The sequence below is a fragment of the Phacochoerus africanus genome, chromosome 9 (assembly GCF_016906955.1).
Source record: "Phacochoerus africanus isolate WHEZ1 chromosome 9, ROS_Pafr_v1, whole genome shotgun sequence".
In the NCBI taxonomy this organism is placed as follows: Eukaryota; Metazoa; Chordata; class Mammalia; order Artiodactyla; family Suidae; genus Phacochoerus; species Phacochoerus africanus.
Genome location: NC_062552.1, coordinates 75,846,056 through 75,869,817, shown reverse-complemented (window position 1 = coordinate 75,869,817; position 23,762 = coordinate 75,846,056). Strand labels below are relative to the sequence as shown.

General features: G+C 50.3%; 3 protein-coding genes and 1 pseudogene across 3 annotated transcripts; all 4 read left to right on the top strand.

Annotated features, from left to right (window-relative positions):
* Positions 1 to 2,423, top strand: part of LOC125136646 (coagulation factor IX-like) — a 33,360-nt pseudogene extending 30,937 nt beyond the window's left edge.
* A 3,877-nt stretch (positions 2,424 to 6,300) lies between these two features.
* Positions 6,301 to 9,383, top strand: LOC125135627 (mast cell protease 3-like). Its single transcript, XM_047795928.1, has 5 exons — positions 6,301 to 6,458; positions 7,583 to 7,730; positions 8,198 to 8,333; positions 8,521 to 8,775; positions 9,106 to 9,383. The coding sequence occupies exons 1-5, from the start codon at positions 6,404 to 6,406 to the stop codon at positions 9,265 to 9,267; spliced, it is 756 nt and encodes a 251-aa protein (XP_047651884.1). The 5' UTR covers positions 6,301 to 6,403; the 3' UTR covers positions 9,268 to 9,383.
* A 251-nt stretch (positions 9,384 to 9,634) lies between these two features.
* LOC125136645 (uncharacterized) lies at positions 9,635 to 14,156 on the top strand. Its single transcript, XM_047797478.1, has 3 exons — positions 9,635 to 9,828; positions 12,382 to 12,638; positions 13,488 to 14,156. The coding sequence occupies exons 1-3, from the start codon at positions 9,635 to 9,637 to the stop codon at positions 13,679 to 13,681; spliced, it is 645 nt and encodes a 214-aa protein (XP_047653434.1). The 3' UTR covers positions 13,682 to 14,156.
* A 5,751-nt stretch (positions 14,157 to 19,907) lies between these two features.
* LOC125135551 (cathepsin G-like) lies at positions 19,908 to 22,832 on the top strand. The gene is made up of 5 exons (XM_047795809.1): positions 19,908 to 20,209; positions 20,935 to 21,082; positions 21,541 to 21,676; positions 21,842 to 22,096; positions 22,543 to 22,832. The coding sequence occupies exons 1-5, from the start codon at positions 19,939 to 19,941 to the stop codon at positions 22,714 to 22,716; spliced, it is 984 nt and encodes a 327-aa protein (XP_047651765.1). The 5' UTR covers positions 19,908 to 19,938; the 3' UTR covers positions 22,717 to 22,832.
* The last annotated feature ends 930 nt before the right edge of the window (positions 22,833 to 23,762 follow it).

Below are 23,762 nucleotides of genomic sequence, written 5' to 3'. Positions count from 1 at the left end.
AGTACTTCCAACTGCCCCAAAGCCCACTTGTAGCACTGACAGCTCTCGTTTCCTTCCCAGTTGAAGGAGAAAGCCACCCTGACCCTGGCCATGGGGACGCTCCCCCTTCCACCCCAATTCAGCATCGTCCCACCTGGGAGACTGTGCTGGGGGCTGGCTGGGGAAGAACAACTGGGGAGGAATCGGCCTCCCGCACTCTGCAGGAGGGAAGCTGAGACTTGTGGAGCCCCAGGCCTGTAGACACTTCACTGCTTTTGACTACAGTCTCCAGCTGTGCGTGGGCAATCCCCAGAAGACCAAACCTGCACTGACGGTGATCCTCAGACGAGGGTCTCCTGCACAAATCCCTGTTCAGGGTTCAGAGATCTCCTGGAAGGAGACGGAGTCAGAAGCGTATCAGCCAGTGAGGACTGAGGAGCTGGAACTGTCTGTGCCTCTGCAGACTGGCCTCCTGCGGCCCGATGCAGTCTCTGACCACCCCACCCAGGCTGCGGCATGGGGCTCATGGGATGACAGGAAGGAGGGGCAGGAGCAGCATCAGACAGAGACACAGGACCCCATGAGGAATGAGGGCTCCCAGGTCGGATGCTGGGTCTGATCAGCTCAGAGTTGGGGCCGTGGGAAGGAGTGTGTGGTGTCCCTGGCTCACTTCTCTCCCTCTCCCTCTGTGCCCCACAGGGAGACTCGGGGGCCTCTTCTGTGCTCTGGGGTGTCTCCTATGGGCCGTCGGATGCAAAGCCCCCTGCTGTCTTCACCCGGATCTCCCATTACGGGCCCTGGACTGCGAAGGTCCTGAAGGAGAATTAACCTGGAGCCTGGGCCAGCCTGAGCGGAGACCTACCACTGGACTTGAGTCGGTTCTCCTGCCACTCACTCTGGATCTGCCTCCGGGTCCTGCTGATGTCCCGCCAGGTCCCTAAGCTTCAAGAAGGCTCCTCCAGATCGCAGAAATCCCAGTAATTCTCAGGAAAGACTGGGCCTCCAGACTGAGTGTGTGTCTCCTCTCTCCGCTGCTCTCTCCTCGCAGCATCGGGCACTCCATAAGCCTTGTCGGGGGTGCATGTGTGGTGTGTGTGTGTCTCAAGAGAGAGACAGACGTGCAGAGGAAATAATGAAGAAAAATAGGGAAAGAAAGAAGAGAAAGGGATTCCTCGGTGAGCCAGGACCCATATTTCCAACTTCGACAAGAAATTACACCAGACCCTTGCCTGCCTTCATCGTCCACGCGACATCAATTCTGACTGACCAGAATCACAGAGAACACTGTGAACGGAAGGATGTTCACAGCATCCCTGACCTCCCCCACTAGATGCCAGGGGCCACAGCCCCCTCTCCACCACCAGCGATGAACCACAACCGTCCCCAGGCATTGCTAGTGTCCCTGGGGGGAGTGGGAGCATGTGGCGTGAAGCTGTTGGGCAGGAATGACCCTGGGTTGGGAAGCAGGGGTGTAGACGCCCGCCTTAGAGAGGCAGTTGGCGTTGCACTGGGCCCTCCTCCCAGACCACCTTGATAAGAGAAGATCTACCATCTGTGGGGCTTCGATCTGAGATGTAGAGATCATCCCTCACTCACTTCTGCACAACAGATACAGGGGGCCGATTAGAGGAAAGAGCATCACACGTTTTGCACGAACAACAGCCACAAACGGCTGCCCGCAAACCACAGTAGTCTGTGTGACATCAACAATGCCCAGCATTTGTGGGGAGGCACAGACTAGAGAGGGTCGGTCCTGCTGAGGGCAGCAAGACACTAGCTCCAAATCCAGAGTCCAGGGATAGAACAGCTCTTGATGCACAGGAAGGAGCCCACCCTGGTGCTTCTGTCTGGTTACTTGCTGCTGTGGCAGGAAATCTGTCTTGGTTAATGGGCTCATTCTCATGCTGAGCGTCAGCCCCACCCCCCTGCTTCTGTGTCCCTACACAGCAGCCTGAAGCCATCAGTCCCACAGAACCCTCACAGGGAGAGGATCCGGGACATGCGGGAGGAGAGGGAGCTGCCACCTTCATGAAATTAAGCTGTGACAATATCTGGGTCAGGGCTTGGTAGCTGAGGGGCCCATGGGGGCCTGCCCTGCCCTCTGACTCCATGCAGGGTGGCCAACTTGGGGGGGGGGATGGCAGGGAGGGTGGGGCAGGACCAAGAGGGGGGCTGGCTCAGTCCTTCCCCTTCTCTGTCCTCAGGGGGACTCCAGGGCCCCTCGTGTGTAACAGTGTGGCCCAGGGCATTGTCTCCTATGGAAGAAAGGATGGAACACCTCCACGAGCCTGCACCAAAGTCTCAAGTTTCCTGCCCTGGATAAAGAAAATCATGAAAAGCCTCTAACTGCAGGGACCAGCTGTCCTGCCTGGAGCTGATCCAGAGTCACACTCGGGGGCTTGGGGTGCCGGCTGCTGAATAAATGTCTCTTAGCTGAGCACTAAGCACTGCTTTCTTGTTATTCATTGACCCTCACTGGCAGGCACCCTCTCTGTGCCTGGCCAGCCAATGACACCTTTCTGCTGTTTTCTGCTTCCTCCTCTTTCCCCTCCCTCCATCTTGTCCCCTAAACCCCCTGCAGAGCCATTCCCCACGTCCCTGTTACCCACACCTGAAGCGGAGCACCATCAGGAGAAAACAGGTGCCTCTCTGGTCCTGGGCTCAGGGGAGCTTCTCCCCTCCTTGCCCTGTGTTATATGACAGCGATGGGATCACACATGGGACCTGGACACCAAGCAGGCACAGGCTGGGTGGCAGCTCAGGACAGAGTCCCACCCCCTGGCAGCTGGGCAGGGCAGGGCCTTCCTGAGCCGACTTTTTCTCTTGCACAGCTGGGAAGCTGGCACAGGGCAGGGGGGTCTCCTGAGATGAGAAGCCCCACATCTCACCTAGGCTGAGGGTCCTTCCCTGCCCTCCTCCACGCTCAGAGCTCAGCTCTGCCTCCAGGGTCCTGGCTGCCCTTCCTCCTCCATCTCTGCGCACTGCTGCGCAGCTCAGAGGCCACCAACACCAGCCCCCTCCAGACCACAGGACTCTGAGCAGACCACCGCCTCATATCCCCCCACGCAGGACTCCCCCCGCCCCATGTGGTTCCCACAGGGACTCACCACCGAGATGCCAGCCCCGCTCTTGTCTTGGCAGCAGGGGAATCCGAGGAACCAGGCCTGTGCTGGCACCAGGGGGCGCCCATGGATGGCTGTCTCTCTGGATCCCTTGGTCCCATCTCTCACCTGGCAGGGGCAGCTCAACCCCTCCCATCTGGCCCAGGGTCCCCCATGTGCTCAGGCTCCACTGACCACCTGGTCACTCAGTCGCCTGAGGCCCTTTCAGCTTGTCCCTTCTGTCGCTGCTGGCCTCTAGGCTAAGCCTCCTGGCTGGCCACCTGGGGCCTTTTGCATTAGGAAGGGCTCCTCTCTCCAGGAGGGCTGAAGAGCACAGCCTTTGCATCAGTCTACACAAGAGCCCATGGAGCACCTACCAAGGATCCACATTGAGGTTGGACAGTGGGCACAATGCAGGTTGCATCGTCTGAATCCAGGTGAAACGGACAGAGTCGACTTTTATCCAAATGGTCTTGCTCCCTTCCCTGCTGCACCTGAGTCCACCTGTGTGGCCAGATGTCTGTGGGAAGCCACAGGGATAAAGCATTGGTGTGCATATTTACTGCTGGTTACCCTCCGTGGGGGTGTTATTACATGTGACTCCAGAATAGCAGTCGTCCAGTTTCTAGACATGAAGATACTGCTCTGCTCACTGGCACATCCTTGTCCCCTGGAGGGAGGGGGAAGGCAGGGAGGGCAGCCTTGTTTCATTTACTCCAAAACTAGCGGGTGTGTGTGTGTGGGGGGGTCCATAGGAGGATAGAATTAACACGTCCACACTACTGTATATACAATAGATAACTAACACGGACCTGCTGCCCAGCACAGGGAGGTCGACTCAATGTCCTGTAATAACCTACATGGGGAAAAAGAACGGATATATGTGTATCTATAGCTGATTCTCTGTGCTGTAAACCTGAAGCGAATAAGACATTGTATATATTCCCCAGGAAATGTTGAAAAAGAAAAAGAAAAATCACAAAAGTAGCAGGTGTAAATGTCATTGCATAGATTCAAATGGTAGGAAAACCCATACGACATGTTTGCTGGAAGGCCATGAGAATCTGTCTCTCAACACCCATCCGGGAGGATGCGCCAGAAACATGATCCCTGTCATTAGTGCATGTCCCTGTTCAGAATCAGTCTCGAATCGGGGAGGCCAACGTGTCTGGAAAGATGGAGAAACCTCTCTGCTCTTTAGGCCACTAGGGTCACTGCATCCAAACAGTCCAAGACGACCTCGACTTTTCAGCCTTGGGAAGTTCTTGGCTTGGAGGCCACTTAATGAGTGTGTGATTTTGCTGAGCAAGGATCTCCCTGGGCTGGACTCGCCTCTCTAGACACTGTCAGCAGCCATCTCTCCAAGGTCTTGAACTACTGTGGCGCAGTGCCTGGGAGCTGAGCTTGAATTCCAGCTCTGCATTGGTTTTGTCCTGCCTCCAGCATACCACTATGCTCTTAACTGGCATGGGGTCAATACTCTTGGATCGCATAACCCTCAAAGGCATGCCTTTTCACATCCTGTGCATGAAGCATGCAGCAGCACAATCTCTTAATGATCTTGAGCACTGTATAAGGCAAGAGCAATGACGTCCCTGAGCTTCTGATTTGGAGCAGGAAAATTATCCTGTATCTAAGACATACTGAGGACCTAGCTTCTTGATTGAGAAACACAAAAAGGAAAATGCAGAAAGTAAAACAAAAATAGTATTTTAAAAAGTTGGCCAGACACATACATATTCAGCTTGAGTATAACAATTACTATGAGAAAATGGTCCTGAGGTTTAAAAGAAGTTTGGGAGTCTTTGCTGCAAACCCTCATCCTCCTTTGACAGATGCGGGAGACAGGTCTCAGAGGGGGAGTGACTGACCAGAGGCACCATGGGGTTAGGACAGAGCCTGGACTGAGCCAGGCCAGCAGAAGTCTTCCATGTTTTCTGACCCCACCGTGGGATGACTTCCTGGCATCCCTGGACAAGATGGCAGCCTCGGCTCAGACACCTACCTCCCTGGACACCAAGCCTCTGGCTCCCCCAGCAGCCATTCCCCAACAAGTATTCACGGTGCCTTCCTGGTGAGCTGGCCTGTCTGCTCACGGGCACATTCGGACGGAGGCGGCCAGCACCTTAAACATGGCCATTCCTTCACGTCTTCTTGTCTGTGGAAGTATCCTCTGTCCCCACCTTCAAGGAAAGACTCTTCCCCTGGCTTCAAGATCTCTGTAATGGAAATAAAAAATTAAAAAAAAAAGAATATTTGTCTGTAATGACCTCCAAGGAAATGCCTCTACTCACCAAATGCCTCTTCCCCATCCCATCCCCTTCCCTCTTTCCCCTCAGACCCACTAGAAGAGTCAGGTCGCAGTGTGGCTGGGGAGGGCCAAGCATCTTACATTTTGTTTTGCTACTATAAGAAATTTTCTTTTTAATCATGTCTTTAAGCTGGTTGTTGTTTATATATGTGAAGCCTATGGGTTTCCTTTTAATTTAATTTTTTTTTTTTTGCTTGCAAAATTTCCTTGGACCAGGGATCAAACCCAGCTTCTGCCTGGCTCGCTTTTTAGGAGAGTCTCACTCTGGGGAAGCTGACTGCCATGTTTTAAGGGAGCCAAACAACCCCACAGACTGAGACTACTTGAGGGGCCTCCATGCAAAGAACCATTGTGCCCAGTGGACAGCCAGCACCAACCATGGGGTGTGTGTGAGTGAGTCTGCAGGTGATTCAGCCTCCAGGCGTCAAGCCTTTCTGACACCAGTGAGGGTAGAGGGGAGCTATCCACACTGTACCCTGACCACAGTGCAGGTTCACAGGTAAAAGCAATGTTGTTTTGAACCACTCAGTTCTTTAGGAGCTGGAAACTCTTCAGCATCACTCTCACACCATTCCGTCCATCCCACACTAGGGATCTTACCATCCTTGTCTGATCACTGATGGTTTTGTCTCCACCAGAATCAAGGCATCTCATCTCCAGTGTCTTCCACAGTCTTCCAGAACAAGGGGCCTCCCTAAACTATCGCCCTAGCGATGTAAAGAGAACCACGGAAATGAGGATGTTCTTTGATCTCTCATCATGAGATCCAGGTTTTTGGGGGTAAGGGACCTGAGCCTGGCTGATGAAACATCCCCAACCACCCCACTGATAACTTATCAGAAGCTTTTGCTAGCATCTTACTCAACTCAGACCTAAGAAGTTGATAAAAAGTGCTGTGAGGATTTCAGAGAAGTCTCGTGTGATAAAGATCACAACACAGGAGGAGACACTCAGGGGTAAAAGACCAGAAGGAAGCACCAGCAGCTCAGATCTGGGCAGCCTTCCTGGAGAGATGTTCCTCCTCTTGCTCCTAGTGGCCCTTCTTCCATCCCCCCCTGGGGAGGCAGGTGAGTGACTGTCCCCACCATCAGAGGCCCAGTCCCATTCCCCACTGGCACAGACCTGCTCAGATGCCACACTCTTAAACGTGCTGGCCCTGGTCCAACCCCAGGAACTGTCTGAACTCAGGCCAACTCCCTTTTTGACCAGCTAATCTGATGCTGGATGAAAACTCAGCAGGAATGGAAGGTAGATGCTCTTCTCCTTAAGGTTCTGTGGGTATTATTCTCTACTGCCCTATCATCTGGAGAGAGAATTCTTACAAAGGCATCTGGAAGGAAGATGAAAACTAGGAAGGAGATGTAATTAATTCTCAGGTCAGGGCAACTTGGATAAAGGGGCTGGCTTCTATACTCAAAGTAAGGCCCACTCCCTTTCTAACTCCATGCCATACAACATACCCTCAATCTTCACTCTCTTCTCTAAGGTCTGTCATTCCCTTGATGCCCAGGAAAGAAGCTGAGAATCCAGGTGATCACAGAGTAGTTGGTGGCATCCTGGTGCACTTAACATTCATGCATGGATGGTTCAATCTCAAGTTCTCTAGGGTAATATTTCAGTACAATGGGCACAATGGCTCTGGCCAGTTACATCTTCTCTGCTGAACCCCAACCAGAACTCCAACCCTCATCCAGAGGCCAGTTTGGAACTATTCATTCATGCAGCCAAGACATTTCCTGGACATCCATTATGTGTCAGGTGCTAGAGGATAGAGATCAAACACAACCCAGCATCTTCAGCTCATGTCCTGAAAATTAAAAACCTGCATCAGCTCAGTGAATTTTTAGAAACAAGAAAGGAGAGAGGACCAAGGGGTCGTCAAGGAAAGGATTTTCCAGGATGTACAGGGACTTCGCTGCTTGGTCCCAACACAAATCCTACCTGCTGACATGTGTGTGCAGGAGGATGAAGGAACAAGGATTGCTGTTCTCTTTGTCAGAAGCAGATCTAGCCTGTGGGTCACTGGGCCAGATATGCTGCCCTAGGACCTCCAGCTTGGTTGCTGCTGGCAAATTACAGACCCACTGTCTGCCACCCATGTCCTTCCTTCCCTGCTGTAGTTTGTCCCTGCCTTCCCTCTCCAGCCTTTGGCTCTGTGAGCACTGGGCAGGCTGGAATCTTTTTCTTTCAGGGAAAATCATTGGAGGCCATGAAGTCACACCTCATTCTCGTCCCTACATGGCATATTTTGAGTTCAAGACTTCAGGGAGGACATCAGTCTGTGGGGGTTTCCTTGTGAGCACAAACTTTGTTCTGACAGCAGCCCATTGTTGGGGAAGGTAAGGAGAAGCACTGGGCCTCCACCCCCTGTGGACATCTCCCAGGGAAACTGCTTCTCAGGGGCTGCAGACCTTGGCCACCTAATAATATAGAAGAGCCTTGCAGAGGACAGGTAAGCTTGGGGGAGAGAGGGACAGGTCAATGCGAGTGGCCCATGGAGAGAAGGAACCAATCAAAGGTGGGATGGAAGGAAGCCGAGGTTGTGCCCTGGAGCGCAGAGTGCAACTGTGAAAAGGCCACGGTTCTGCCTAGAGAGAGTCAACCTCTGTGCAGGACTGAACACTCTAAATGGGCTTCAGGAACTGTCACCCAGCCCAGGTGGCCAGGAAGCAGACAGCAGAGATGCTCAGCGCCAGGACCCCATCGCCTGGAATTCTTTCCCTCCAGCCCTGAGCTGTGCGCTTTCCTTCACGGCTCTTGGGCTGTAACCCCTGTGACTCCACTTCCTCCTCTGCTGTCTGTGCAGCTCAATCAAACTCACCCTGGGAGGCCACAACATCCGAAAGAAGGAGGAGACTCAGCAGGTGATCCCGGTGAAAAATGCCATCTGCCACCCAGACTATGATAATGAAAGCTATGCCAACGACATCATGTTACTGCAGGTAGGGCACGTGCTAGTCCTTGCACACTCTAATCCCAGGGTTTTGCATCCCCCATGACCTCGTTCCTATCCCTGCTTCCAGTATGACCCTTTCAGTTGTCCCAGAGCTGAGAAGAGGGCAACCCCATGATGGTCCCTGGAGTCTTCACGGACTGTCAGTAAGTCAGAATTCTTTCCTCTTCTTTCAGCTGATGTGGGCGGCCAAGCTGGGTCCTGCTGTGGGAGTACTTAAGCTGCCCAGGTACAGGGAACTGGTGATGCCAGGGACAGTTTGCAGCGTGGCTGGCTGGGGCCGCCTCAGCGTCAACAGCCCCCTTGCAACAACACTACGGGAGACAGACGTTCAAGTCCAAAGGGATGAGCAATGCAGTGGCCGCTTCAAGTATAACTCCACTACCCAGATATGTGCCGGGAGCCCAATAAAGATGAATAATTCTTTTTTGGTGAGATTCCCCAGCATTATGCAGGCAAAGTCCTGGGCACAGCCAAGCTGTGAGGATCTGGGGCAGTGGGCTGTGTCCTAGCCTTTCCACATATCCAGTCTCCGGTCCTGTCTCCCTGGGGGGATGGAGACTGTCCCACAGCCACACATGGGTGGCTTCCTGGGGAGAAGGGGGTTTGTCAAGGCCTGGCTGAAACCTCAGGACCATCAAGGCCTTGATCTCAGCTAGGGCTTCCTAGCTGAGACCACCTACCCCCTCGCTGGCAGGGAGGGCCAGACCAGAAGAAGGTCCAGCTTAGCCCTTCCTCTCTCTTCCTCTCTCTGCCCTCAGGGTGACTCTGGGGGTCCCCTTGTGTGCCAAGGTGTGGCCCAGGGCATTGTCTCCTTTGGAAAAAAGGATGGAAGTCCTCCAAATGTCTACACCAAAATTTCGAGCTTTCTGCCCTGGATAAAAAAAACAATGAGAAACCATACACAGCAGGGGCCAGACTGAGGTGCCCCCAGGATGGGTCCTTCTGTCTTCTCTGGGGCAGAGGCCAGAATGGCACTGGGCAAGGGCGGTGGGGGGCCTGACTCAGACTTAATAAACTTTCATCTCTGGAGCAGAAATCACTGATTCTTCCTTCTTCACCTTAACACAGGGGTTAGGTACCTACTGGGTCTGGCAACCTTCTGTTCATATTTCTGGTCTGTTACGGGCTTCCCCTCCAGCATACCCCACTTTCCACATCTGGAATTAAAAAAAAAAATCAGGCTGCATTGAAAGCCAGCTCCCTCCAGTCACTCGTCCCCAATGCCCACTCCTGCTGCCAGGCTGACTGTGAGCGTCATCAGAAAAGGGAGACACCTCCTCAGGGAAAATGACCGTCTTCGAGAGGACCCTCTTACCTGCACAGCACCCTCCTCCTGGTCCACACCCCCACCCCACCCCATCCAGTGCCCATAGGGCGACAGACGAGAACCCACACCGGGAAGGAGGATCACCTGAGAAGCTCTGGGGTTTTGGGGGGCACTTCTCCACCCTAACAGAAATGGGGGGAGGGTTTGGAACGATGTAACTCACCCTACGCAGCCCTCCCTCCCCACATCAGAGCAGCCAGAGCTCGGAAGCCTGAGCGAGGTTCAGGGAGGCCTTCAGTATTCCCGGGCTCCACTCGAGGGCCTGTCCCAGCTCTGTCTTGGAGTCTAAGGCCCAGGGGCCTGTGCAGCCTCTGGTGACCTGACAGCACATCCTCCTTCAGCCCAAGTGACCTTGAGGGTGCTCTTGATCTTGGTCTGAGCCAGCCTCTCCCCACCTCCACTGTTCCCTTGCGTGTGTGTGTGTGTCTGTATCTGCATTAGTGTGTGTGTAAATATATTTATCTTCAAAGGAAACTCATTGTAATGAAAAGTATTGGTCTCAAAGCTATCCTAATATTTCTTTTTTTCCCTTTTTTTAGGGTCACACCCATGGCATATGGAAGTTCCCAGGCTTGGGGTCAATCGGAGCTATAGCTGCCGGCCTACACCACAGTCACAGCAATGTGGGATCTGAGCCACGTCTTCAGCCTACATCACAGCTCATGGCAACGCCGGATCCTTAATCCACTGAGCAAGGCCTGGGATCAAACCAGCATCCTCATGGATACTAATTGGATTCATTTCCACTGTGCCACAATAGGAACTCCTTATCTTAATATTTCAAAATGTCTTTTAGCCTATAGCTTATTGAGTAAACATTTTACTTCTATTTTTCAACAGTCTCTGAATTTTTAAAATACTAGAATGTATTCCGAAAAGTAACCTCATTTTAAAAACATGAACTTTGGAGAAGGCTAGGCTGAAGAAAAGGAGTGGTTTGCAGAATGTTTGCATTTGATGAATGAGCTTCAACTATGGGAAAGTGAGTTTGGGTTATAAAAGTAACACATATTCCTCATAGAAAGATGGCTAAATAGTATATAGAAATAAAAAATTAAAGCTGCCAAGAATTCCACCACCCTGAGATCATTATCATTAATGCTTAAGCATGTTTCCTTCTACTCTTTTTCTATTTATTCATGAGATGCTGTTTCTTCAGCTGCACTGGGATTGGGTTGTTTAGAACTCCTCCTGCCTTCCCTTCCCTCCCTTTCTTCTGTCCTCACCCTGGTGACAGTGTTGGGATAATCTGCAAACGCGTATGCCTGCTGGGCCCAGCGACACCAGACACGTGGCTCTCTGGACACTGGACAGAGAAGACTCAGGGCAGTCATTGGTAGGATGATGGGCCTCTGTTTCCCCCAATGCTGCACCAGACTGAGCAGCACTGCTCGAGGGGAAGCCCCTCCCCAGTCAGGGGCACCAGGATTTGGGTGGGAGAGCCCCCACCTCAGCTCCAGGGGTGCTAAATACCTCAGCACAGCACAGCCAGGCCTCTCCATTGATGGTTTGTTTTGGTCCAGTGAAAATAAGTCCAGGACTTTTGTTCAAAATTGTGGGGTAAGAGGAGATCCCGTTGTGGAGTGGAAATGAACCCGACTAGTATCCATGAGGACACAAGTTCAATCCCTGGCCTCACTCAGTGCGTCAGGGATCCGGCTTTGCCGTGAGCTGTGGTATAGGTCTCAGATGTGGCTCAGACCCTGTGATGCTGTGGCTGTGGTATAGGCCAGAGGCTGTAGCTCTGATTTGACCCCTAGCCTGGGAACTTCCATATCCCTCCAGTGTGGCCCTAAAAAAACAAAAAACAAAACAAAACAAAAAACTGTGGGATAAGAAAAACTCTGTAAAGAGGCAATTCTAAATATTCCAAAAATATGAGGCTGGATTGGTGGCAAGACAGGCAACGGAGTTGCTGTTCGGAGTATGCTGTTGGGGGCTGCGCCCAGTCTGCCTACTCCTAAAGCAAGTTCACCTCTAAGGGCACCAAGTAGGGCCCCTCACCTTCATCCTTACGTTCTTGTCCTCTAACCACAGATTCCAGGTCTGATCCAGCTGACCATCAACTTCTCAGGCTGTGTCTCTCATATCCCTGAACCTAGCCGATGAAATAGTTATTCATGATTCCATCAGAATTGAAAAAGGGCCAGGAGTGGAGAAATGGAGATACTCTTAATTTAGTCATGGAGGGGGCTGCTGGGGATCCAAGCCCTCTGCTGGTGTGATTGGGAAGAACATTTTTATGCTCTTAGAACTTAATCACTAAAGGAGTGTTGCCTGTAAGTTTTAATTATACATAATGGCCCACCTCTGGGAACCCTGCCTCCCAAGTAATATGCCTTGAGCTAAAATACCTGTGTTTAGCTTGCAGGAAACTTCCTGATGGGGTCCACCTGTGAGGGACTTCAGGGAGGGAGAAATTAACACCCCCCACCCCCACCCCCAAGGCTGGTGGGAACCAGGAAATGCTTGACTTTATGCCCTCTCCTTTTAGTATGAAAGAAGCCTGAATTCTGATGCAGGCAAGATGGTTCTTTGGGGCACCAGTCTCTCATCTTCTTGGGCTGCTGGTTTTCCCGATTCTTTGCCCCAACAATGCATCTCTCGACCTGCCTGTCCTGCAGGGAGCAGTATGAGCTTGGACTTGGTAACACTGGCTGCACCACAGCCCTCGCCTTCAGGTTCTTTTCTTCTTGCTTTGTGACAGCAGTGGGAGTGCCAGTGTGGTGACAGTGCTGTTCTCACCTAACCCATGGCAGAGAAGGGAACAACCACGTTGCACGCGGACACCCTCCTCGAGGGGAGCACAGGGCTGGGAGGCACCCAGCCTCCCCTCCTTCGTTCCCCTGGGCTCCGTGTCTGGGAGGAAGCAACACCAGCAGCTCGGACCTGGGCGGACCTTCAGGGAACATGCAGCCAGTCCTGCTCTCATTGGCCTTTCTTCTGTCCCCCGGGCTGGGACGGGTAAGTGACAATCCCCATTCCTGAGGCCTGAGCCCCTCTCACCAACCCCCCTGTACTCCTGACCCCTCCGCTCCACTCCGATTTCTGCCCCCAGCTCCCATCCCAAACCCCAAGTTCCAAGCTGCAGAGACACTCAGCGGGGATGGATGGCAGGAAGGACAGGGCTTCACCAGCGCTTTGGTGGCTCTTAGCCTGGGACCTCTGGGAAGGTGGGCTGTGCGCTTGGCAGAGGATGGGAAGCTACCGAAACAAGCTACTAAAACCCCTCCTTCCAACCCAGGAAAGGGCGGCTCAGGTGGACCCACTACAGTGTGGGGGTTGTCAGTGGACCGAGCTCAAGCACCAGTGGCATTTCTCCATGTCCTCTACCTCTCAGTGCTGCCCAGGAGAGGAGCCCAGGGCCTGGGGTGCTGCTCAGAAGAGGCTAGATGACAGCACCCAAAGCTCTCCGGGTGCCTCGGCTCTGCCCCCAGGCCCCAAGTAGCCCACTTTGAGCGCCACTGGCCCTGCCTCCCAGGCCCTCAGCTGCTCCACTGTCTCTGGCAGTGCCCTCCCCCATGCCCGTGGCCTTGAATCCCACCAGCGCCATCCTCACCAAACCTCAGCGCAAAGCAAATCAGAGGCCATTCACTCATGCACCAAAAGATGTTACCTGAGATCCTAGGATGTATTAGGCCCTAGGAGGGGAGGATTTTAGAAAACCCAACTCCATGAGCTCACAATGCAAACTCAGTTAATTTCACGTATTGCCTGAGAAAGCTCCCAGAAGCCCTTCCCTCAGTCACTGAGAAGCACAGGCCACAGAGTCACTCAGCCCCAGGACCATCTGTCACCTCAATTTCCCCTCAGCTGCAGCCCTGCCCTGTGTCACCTGCCCTTCACAGCTCCTGGGCTGTATCTCCTGCAACTCCATGCTCCCCACACCCGCCTCTGCTCTCTGCAGCTCAATCAACTTCACCCTGGGGGCCCACAACATCAAGAAGCTGGAGAGAACACAGCAGGGTCAAGATTATTTTCCACGTAGGAGGTCTGTGTCATTATAGGACATCGTAGACACATTATTCTAGCACCACTTATTGAGAAAAAAAAGAGAATCATTTTTCCCCCACTCTCTGCCATGAAACCTCCATCATAAATCAAGTGATCACTATGTGCCTATCAGTGTCCAAATGTGTGTGGGATCTTCTATGTCTGGTCCACTAGTGTGTGTCTCTATGCCCCCATCAGCACCACACTATCTTCATTATAATTACTGACTTCATTTGCTAAAGCAAGACCTCCCACTTTATTCCCGTTCTTCAAGACTGTCTTGGCTATGGTTGGCCACTGGTTTTTCCACGTCTATTTAGAATCTCAAGTTCTATGAAACACCTCTTGGGTGCAATGAATCTATAGATCACTTTTTGGAGAATTGACATTTACAAATTTTTTTCTCTTCCAAACACCAGCATGAAATATCTCTTTATGTTTAGGTCTTAAATGTTTCTTAATACCATGTTGTAACTTTTGTTATAAAAAAAAAAAAGATGTGCAAAAAGATGTCTTGCACATCTTTTTTAAGACTTTTATTTAGTTATTTGGTTAATACGACTAATGTTTATTTTTTTATTTTTTGTCTTTTTGCCTTTTCTAGGGCCGCTCCTGCAGCATATGGAGGTTCCCAGGCTAGGGGTCTAATTGGAGCTGTTGTTGCTGGCCTGCACCACAGCTCACAGCAACGCCAGATCCTTAACCCATTGAGCAAGGCCAGGGATTGAACGCACAACCTCATGGTTCCTGTTAACCCCTGAGCCACGAAGGGAACCCCATCCTAACATGACTAATGTTTAAATTGATGTTATGCCCAGCAAATTGTCAAACTGTCTTATTGGTTGTAGAAATTTATCTGCAGGTTTTAGGCATTCTCTATGGACACTATGGTATCTCAAATATTCACAGTTTTATTTCTGCTTTCTCTGTCCTTATACCTCTTTCTTCTATTTCCTTCTTAACTGTACTGGCTAAAATCTTCAGTATAATGTTAAAGAGAAATGATGATTTTGTTTATCCACATGGCCTTGTGTTCTTTTACTCTCAAACAAAAAAACATTCTACATTTCATCATTAAGTATGATGATTTCTGTGGGATATTTGCAGAGACCTTTTATCAGAATAAAGGCACTCTTTTCTACTCCTTGTTTGCTAATAATTTTTTTGAAATGAATGAGGGTAAATTTTGACATATGCTTTTTTTTTTTTTGCTTTAATTGAATTATCATACGGTGTTTCTTCTTTCATCAGTATGTTGTATTATAACAATTGAGTTTTGAATGAAAAGGCATCCATCCTAGGATAAACACAAATTAGAAATAATGTAATATTTTTGTTTATTGACTGATTTGGCTTACATCAATATTCAAATAATATTAGCCTGCAATGTTCTTTTCCCATATTGTCTTCATTGGGTTTAGCATCAAATTTCTCTAGTCTCATAAAGGAGTTGGGTAGCATCTGTTCTCCAGGAGAAATCATATAGTGTTCTTTTTTTTTCTTTTTAGGGCCACACCTACAGCATATGGAAGTTCCCATGCTAGGAGTTGAATCCTAGCTGTAGCTGCAGGCCTACACCACAGCCACAGCAGTGCCAGATCCAAGCTGTGTCTGCAACCTACACTGTAGCTCTGGCAATGCTGGATCCTTTACCCACTGAGCAAGGTCAGGTATTGAACCCGCATCCTCACAGACTCTATGTCAGATTCTTAATCCACTGATCCACAACAGGAACTCCCATATGTTCTTTGAATATTTTTACAGATTTCCAGTGAAGCCATATAAGCTTATCCTTGATGGAATATTTTTGAAAACTGAATCAATTTAATGTTTATAGGAAAATTCAAACTTTCTGAGTATGTTTCATTGTTATATTTTCTAGGGATTTGTCATATCCATGTAGATTTTCAAAATATTATCTTCCTGGTGACCTATAATATAGATATTCCAGATATAAACATATATTCTCCAGATACAAACCCTTTCCTAGTTATTGTAAATGACTCCAACCCTGTGGTTTTACATTTAACTATCTCAGTAGTGCCTTTGGTAATTAGAATTTTCATCTTTATATATACCCAACAAATTTTTACTATAGATCAATTTATCCATTATTATTGATGGTCAGTGCTTTTATTTTTTCATATTTTTTCCCATTATGGCCTATTGTAGGATATTGAATATAGTTTCCTGTGGTTAGTGCTTTTTATATCTTGTATAAAATTGTTTTCCCAAAGTTAAGTGTATAAAGAAATTGTGTCTTCAAAATTTTGGATTTTTACCTTTATATTAATTTGGGATCTAGTATTAAATGGTTAAGTTTCATCTTTATTCGTATATACACAAAAATTATTTTTTTGGCTGTGCCAACAGCATGCAGAATTCCTGGGCCAGGGATGAAACCCAAGCCACACTAGTGACAATGCTGGCTCCTTAACTGCTAGGTCACCAGGGAGCTCCTACACAACAAATTTTACTATAAATTATTTTCTATCATTATTAAACATTTTGAATTCATTTTTTATTTCCATTATGATCTTACTCATGATTTACAGTTGACCCTTGAATAGCATGGGGCTAGGGGCATTGACTATCCACCTAGTGGAAAGTCCATGTATAGCTTAGAGTCAGCCCTTTCGTTCTGCAACCAGCCATGGATAGTGTAGTATTGTAGTCTTACTACTGAAAAAAAAAATCTGTGTGTAAGTGGATTGTCCACTTCAAAATGCTGTTGCCTGTCTCTCTTTCTTTCTCTCTTTCTCTCTTTCTTTCTCTTCCTGTTTTGCAACACCCACGGCATACAGAAGTTCCCAGGCCAGGGATTGAATTTGTGCCACAGCAGCTATCCAAGCTGCTGCAGTGACAGCACAGGATCCTTAACCTGATGAGTCACCAGGGAACTCCTATTTCTTTAATTTTAAAAATATAAGGATAGGAGTTCCTGTTGTGGCTCAGTGAAAACAAATCTGACTGGTATCCATGAGGATGCAGGTTCGGTCCCTTGCCTCGCTCAGTGGGTTAAAGATCCTGCATTGCCGTGAGCTGTGGTATAGGTTGCAGATGCAGCTCTGCAGCTCGGATCTGGCGTTGCTGTGGTGTAGGCCAGTGGCTACAGCTCCGATTCGACCCCTAGCCTGGGAACCTCCATATGCTGCAGGTGTAGCCCTAAAAAAAAAAAAAAAAAAAAATATATATATATATATATATATATGTATACACACACACATATATATACACATACATATATATATGGATATTCTGCTCATATTCTTGTTGTGACATTCTAGTTTGAACTCAATGTGTCATATAACAAATGATGTATCATTTTAATCCTTTAAATATTTTTTTTGTCTTTTTACCATTTCTTGGACCGCTTCCCGCGGCATATGGGGGTTCCCAGGCTAGGGGTCGAATCGGAGCTGTAGCCGCCAGCCTACGCCACAGCCACAGCAATGCAGGATCTGAGCCATGTCTGCAACCTACACCACAGCTTATGGCAATGCAGGATCCTTAACCCACTGAGCAAGGCCAGGGATCAAACCCTCAACCTCATGGTTCCTAGTCGGATTCGTTAACCACTGAGCCACGATGGGAACTCCTGCCTTTAAACATTTTTGAGACCTAATGTAAAACCTAATCTATGGCCAACATCTATATGCGCTTGTAAAAATACGTACTCTGCATTTGTTGGGTAAGCTGTTCTATATATGTTCATTTTTTTCATCAGCTATTCATAACTTCTATACCAGTACTAATCAATTTATAAATGTGTTTTAAAATCTTCCCAAATGACTTATAAAGATGTTTCTTCCTTTCACTGCTGCAGCATTCCATTCACTGCTGCTGTTGAGAATCCAGCCTTGGATTTGCCATTCATTTGAAAGTAATCTTTCTTTCTCTAGGTGCTCTTAAGGTTTCTGTCACTTATGAAATGGATTTCCTTTTATTATTTTGCTTGAGATTTGTTGGCTTTTCAAATCTCTACCATTATTTTTGCCATCAATTTTAAAAAACAAAAATCTCAGCCACTACCTTAATATATATTACCTTTTCCCCCAGTTTCTCTTGCTCATCTTCTAGAACTTTAGTTCAACATATGTTCAACTTTCTAATTCTGCTTTTTTCTATGTTTTTATCTTTATGCCTGTCTGTGCTTCCTGCATGACACTTCTTTCTGAGCTATTTCAGGTTAGAAATTCTCTTTTTATCTTTTTCTAATCTGTTATTAACTATTTGATTTTGGATTTTCATATTTTTTAATTTTAGAAGTTGTATTTAGCACTTTTTCAGATGTTATGTCACTTTTTTAAAGGTTCATATTCTCTGGTGCTCCTTTAAATCTTGTTTTAATTTCAGCATTATTGTTTTATAATCTGTATTTCATTATACTAATAATATTATCCCAATAGCTAAAGTCTTTTCTCCGTGTGTATGATGTATTTTTTCCTCAGTCATGGTGTCTTATATCTTTGTTTGCATGTTGAACTGTTTATATTTGATTATAAGCTTGTCATTATACTTGAAAAAGAATAGCTGGATGTAATTCAAATTCTGGAGTTAAGTGAATTTCCTCGAGATTTGCATTTGATTCTGCCAGGTACTTTGGGAAACAGTCCATAATCACATTAGTGGAAGTTCAAGGTATGAGAGTCCATAAAAAGACCAGGTAATTACAATCTTTCATCAACTTATTTGCAAGAATTCGCCCAATACCTCTTTGGTGTTATGCTGAGGGTGCAGACTCTGCAGTTCCCAGCTGATTGTGGGGAGGGCCTGTGGGACCTGCTTGTGTGGCGCCTGGTCTTTGACTTCTCCACCCACCTCTTCTCTGCTCATCCAAACAGAAGCGTGCATCTTGTGTGTTCAGCAAACTCCCTCCGAAAAATAGTTCTGTGCATCTGGATTCCCACAAGTCCTCCCATTTTTTTTTATCAGATCACCTCTCCTGCATTGGCAGTTCATCAAAGCTTTCAAGGTTTTCAGACATTCTAAACAGGTTTCTTTTGATCCTTTTTAGTGGGACGATTGGAACGAAATCTAGTCACTGTTAATGAAAGCCCCTCTCCACGTCTCTGTTAGGATCATTGGGGGCCTATAGCTTATTCCAATTTTTTCTATATGGACAGTCTGTTTTTTATGCTTTCCCCTTTGTTTAAGTGAGAGTAACATTTTAAAAACAAAATAAAGGTTTAAAAATTTAAGGAACAATAAATTGCCATTATCCAAATGCCCAGGCACTGGTACAGCGGTTACACCATTTTCTCCTTTTCCCCCGTTTTCTGCATATTACTTCTCAAGTGCACGAAGACCTGCCATGACGATGCAATCACAAAGCACACGGTAGAGAAAGGAACTGAGCTCCTTGCAGCTCTGAAAATAAGCGGTACCCTGTGTATGTTTAAGCACAGGGAGATGATCCTTAACTGTCACTAGACTTTCAGGTGGGTTATCACACCCATAAAAGATTGAGAATTGTATTCGTTCTCAAGTCGGACATTTCCGCAAAAGTCTGACTGCACTGTCATGCTTTCTGGGCCAACACTAGTCCCACAGGTATTTCTAAGCGCCTCTACCAGCCCGGTGTTGCTCTGCAGGACTCTGCCTGCGTTTCCCTCCGTGACTAACGCAGCCACCTTCCTCACGGGTCACAGGCAGCACAGCAGTGATGTGCCTCCTTCTTGGCCCCCACGCCCGGGGCAGAGGTGGGGTTAGGTTGATGGGTCTCACACATCACAGATGCATGGGGCCTGTGGTGTCTGGCCACCAGGGTCTGACTGCTCTCCACAAAAGCAAGTCCCTGGGCCTTTTCTCCACGCAGGGCCGCTCCTGGGACCCAAAGGTCTTCGCCTTGAGTAGGAAGCAGGACCCTAGAAGTCATCCATCTCGTTGTGATCTCCACTGAGAGTTTGTTGGGGCTCACGAGGGAGAGTAACAGGCGGTGGCAGAGCTGTGTTCCTCCCTCGACCTTCTCTGGCCGTGCCCTCCACCCACGCAAGAGAGAGCCGCTCAGTCCACTTGACAAATTCTAGAAAGAAGTGGGAGCAGCAAGGGTCTCAGCCGAGGGCCAGGGGCCACAGGGCGGGGACGGGCAGGCTCCCACCTCGCAGGGAGAGGAGATGAGGAAGTAGCTGCCAGCTTGGATGCTTGTAGGGATATTACTGAACCTGGTGGGACAGGTTTCGGGGACACAGCGCCCCAGTCCCCGGCCCTGCTGCCGGGGCCCCCTTTTCTGCCACGCACTGACTCAGCAGCAGTGCGGGCTGTTGAACGGATGGCTTGGGTGCCTCTCTTTCCCGGATCACTGGCAGTTGGTGGGGAAGCCCCTTGGGCAGCCGTGGGTGATGAAACCTATCACAGCAGCAGGAGAATGGGACTGACCGCGAACTCTCCAGCCCCCCACGCCCTCCCCTTCCTTCCTCTCCCAGGGCCTCAAAGGCTGGCAGGAGGAAGCACAGGCAGCAACCGACTGGGCAGCCCTCCCGAGAACATGCAGCCACTCCTGCTCCTGATGGCCTTGCTCCTGCCACCCGGGGCTCGGGCAGGTGAGTGACCGTCCCCACCCTCTCAGGCCCACCCCATCCCTGAGCCTCTGGAGCCAGACCACCCACGCACTTCAGGCGTCACTGAGCAGCTCCTAGGAGTCCCCAGTTCTCAGCTTTCTCATCTATAAAGCAGGAATGATATCAGTGCCGTCCTCATGGCCTCGAGAGGGGACTTCAGTTACTTAGTGCCCATACAAGTCCTGGACCTGCCCGGCAGGGAGCACTTCTCCATAAACGTGCTCTCTCAGCTCCTTCTGCAGCTCACGTGGCAGGGCCTAGGAGGTGAAGATGCAGCAGTAGCTGCCCCATCTGCTCAGCCCTAGACCCGTAAGGGTCATGCACTGGCCATGGCTGGACTCAGAGGGGCCAGGACAGTGGCTGAGGAAGAAAGCACATGGGACTTCAGGGAGGGGCCCCTGCAGAGGGCTCAGGATTGCCATCCCCACAGCAGAGACAGCCTCCTCCTTATGGAGGCTGCAGCTGGCCTTGCCTTTTGGGGATGGTGGGGGGAAGCGGAGGCTGGGATGGGGAGCTGGCAGCGCATCCTGCAGAACCAGGGAGCCCTCTCCCAGTGCTGGGGCCCTGTGGACCTGGCTCTCACCGCCAGCTTTTCCTGGCCCTGCATCATCTCTCCTGCCTCCCTAGCTTCCAGCCTTTCTGGTGGCACCCAGCTGATGCCCACATCCCCGCCAGGGCTGAGCTAAGTGCCTGATGCTTGCTTCCAGGGGAGATCATCGGAGGCCAAGAGGCCAGGCCCCATTCCCGCCCCTACATGGCGTATATGCATATCCAAAGTGCACAGGGTCATAATACTTGTGGAGGGTTCCTGGTGCGAAAAGACTTTGTGATGACAGCAGCTCACTGCTTCGGAAGGTGAGAAACCAAGGAGCTTCTGGGCACCACTAGAGCAGGATCAGCAGAGTTTACCAGAGCAGCCATCTGAACACAGGGTGCTAGCAATGAAGGGGAGAGAAAGGACCAGGTAGGCCCGGGGGGTGGGCAGGGGACAGGACAGTGTAAATGAGGAGTAAGGAGGATGTGATCAAATCAGGGGAGATGGAAGGCTCGCACTGGGGCTCAAGATGTGTCTCCAAGGCCTTTCTCAATTTCTTCCGGGGGCGGGGGGGGGGGCAACAGCTAAGGTCACCATGTCCCCCCCAACTCTCTGCTCAAGGCAGGGGAGATGGAGGACACAGCCCAGCCCCAGAGCCCTCTCATCCCTCAGAGGCCCCAGCAGCAGTCCTGCTGCCCTGGGCTGCCCTCTGACCTGCAGACCCAGGGACCACAGACCCTGTAGCTCATACTACCTCCAGGCTCCCTTTCCTTTGCAGGCAAACAGTTGTCATCTTGGGAGCCCATAACATCAGGAGGTTTGAACGGACCCAGCAGCGCATACCTGTGCTCAGAGCCATCCCCCACCCCAGACACAATCCGCAAAATAACCTGAACGATATCATGTTACTTCAGGTACCGACCCTGTGGGTCTTCAGCCCAGGCGGCTCCCTCCCCGCTTGAGGGTCAGTGCCCTGGGCCCAGGGAGGAGAGAGCTGGGGGGACTCCTAGGGTGCTGGGGGGCTGGGTGGGGGTGAGCAGAGCACAGACAGTCCCTGAGGCCTGCACACTCCCCACCAGCTGGCAAACAGAGCCAGACAAAATCGATTCGTCAGGCCAGTGGCTCTGCCTCGGACCCAAGCCAGGCTGAGTCCTGGGGCCCGGTGCACTGTGGATGGCTGGGGCCTGGTGAACCTGAGCAGGAGAACAGACACACTCCAGGAAGTGCGGCTCACAGTGCAGAGGGATGGGGAGTGCCACCGATGCTTCAGATCCTACAATGGCTGGACCCAGATGTGTGTGGGGGATCCAAGGGAGAGAAAGTCCGCCTTCTCCGTAAGACCACGGGCATCTACCAACTTTCCCGAGACAGAGGGGCCTGATAGGCGGGGCAGTACACACAGACCGCATCCCCATTGCCTCAGTCTGGGTCCAGGACCAGAGTGAGCGGGGCTTTTCCCCACCCATCCATTCTCTGGGGGAGCAGAGGGAGCAGCAGACACACGTGACATGCCTGGGCAGTGTTTTCCGGGGGAAGGTGAAGGCACCTTGAGCTGGGTGGGGCTGGACAGGCACCCATAGCCAGGGCTGGAGCCCAGTGATGGAACAATCCAGAAGCTTGACTTCTGCACCCTCTCCCACCCTCCCATCCCTCACACCCCCACCAATAGAAGGGCACCCCAACCCTGCCTTCTCTGAGGGCCAGGCCTTAGGGCAGCAGAAGTGGGGAGGCCTGGAGAAGGGAGGCCCGGCTTAGTGTCCCTTCCTCTGTCTGCCCACAGGGGGACTCCGGAGGGCCCCTCGTGTGTGGCCGGGTGGCCCAGGGCATTGTCTCCTATGGAAACAGACAGGGGACACCCCCAGAAGTCTTCACCAGGGTTTCCAGCTTCCTGCCCTGGATAAGGAGAACAATGAGTCGCTTTCAACAGCGGGGCCAGGCTGAGATCCCCCTGTGATTGACCGTCCTTCTCTGGGGCAGAGGCCGGCTCCAGGGCACTTCCAGAGGCTTAATAAATGTCCACATCTAGAGTGGAATATCTGATCTCTCGTTTGTTCATTAAACATGATTCGGTACACAACCAGTGTATGCCAGGCCACGTGTGAGCTCCTCCAGGGAAATGGGGTCACTTCCCCAGGACATGGAAACCCCTGTCCCCACCATCTTGGGGGTTAGAATGAGCTTCTTCCCTCCTCTGAGCCATCCCTGCTTTGTTCCCCCTCCACCCACAGGCTGGAGAGTGATGGAAGGACAGCTCCTCCCCAGCGCAAAGTACCTCACTCTCCACTCTTCCAGAAACTCCTCGCTAGGTTTTTTGTTTTTTTGGTTTTTTTGGTTTTTGTTTTGTCTTTTGTCTTTTTAGGGCCACACCCTCGGCATATGGAGGTTCCCAGGCTAGGGGTCTAATCGGAGCTACAGCTGCTGACCTACGCCACAGCCATAGCAATGCCAGATCCAAGCTGTGCCTGCAACCTACACCATGGCTCACGGCAACACCGCATCCTTAACCCACTGAGCAAGGCCAGGGATCAAATCCCCAACCTCATGGTTCCCAGTCCTATTCATTCCCATTGCACCACGATGGGAACTCCTCCTCGCCGGGTATTAAAGTGCACCCCAAAACCGGGTGCCAATGGGTAGGACAGTCAGTCCAAAGGGACAGAATTGACATACTGTATGAGACCCAATTTAATAGATGGTAAAGAGGCAATTCGAATCATGGGAGACCATGGACTTTTAACACCTGCCATTGAAACAAATGGTCATTTGGGAAAAAAAAGATAAGGTTGGATCCAGGCTTCTCATCATCATCCAAAATAACACTCAAATGGGGTCAAAGATGTAAATGTAAAAAATCAGGTCATACAAGTACTAGAAGAAAAAAAAAGAAGTATTTAATTTCTTAAAAACATCCAACAAAACCCTTACTGAAAGCTGTGCTGTTTACAGTGGCCCAGAGATGGGAGCAACCCACATGTCCATGTACAGCCAGAGTCTTTCTCC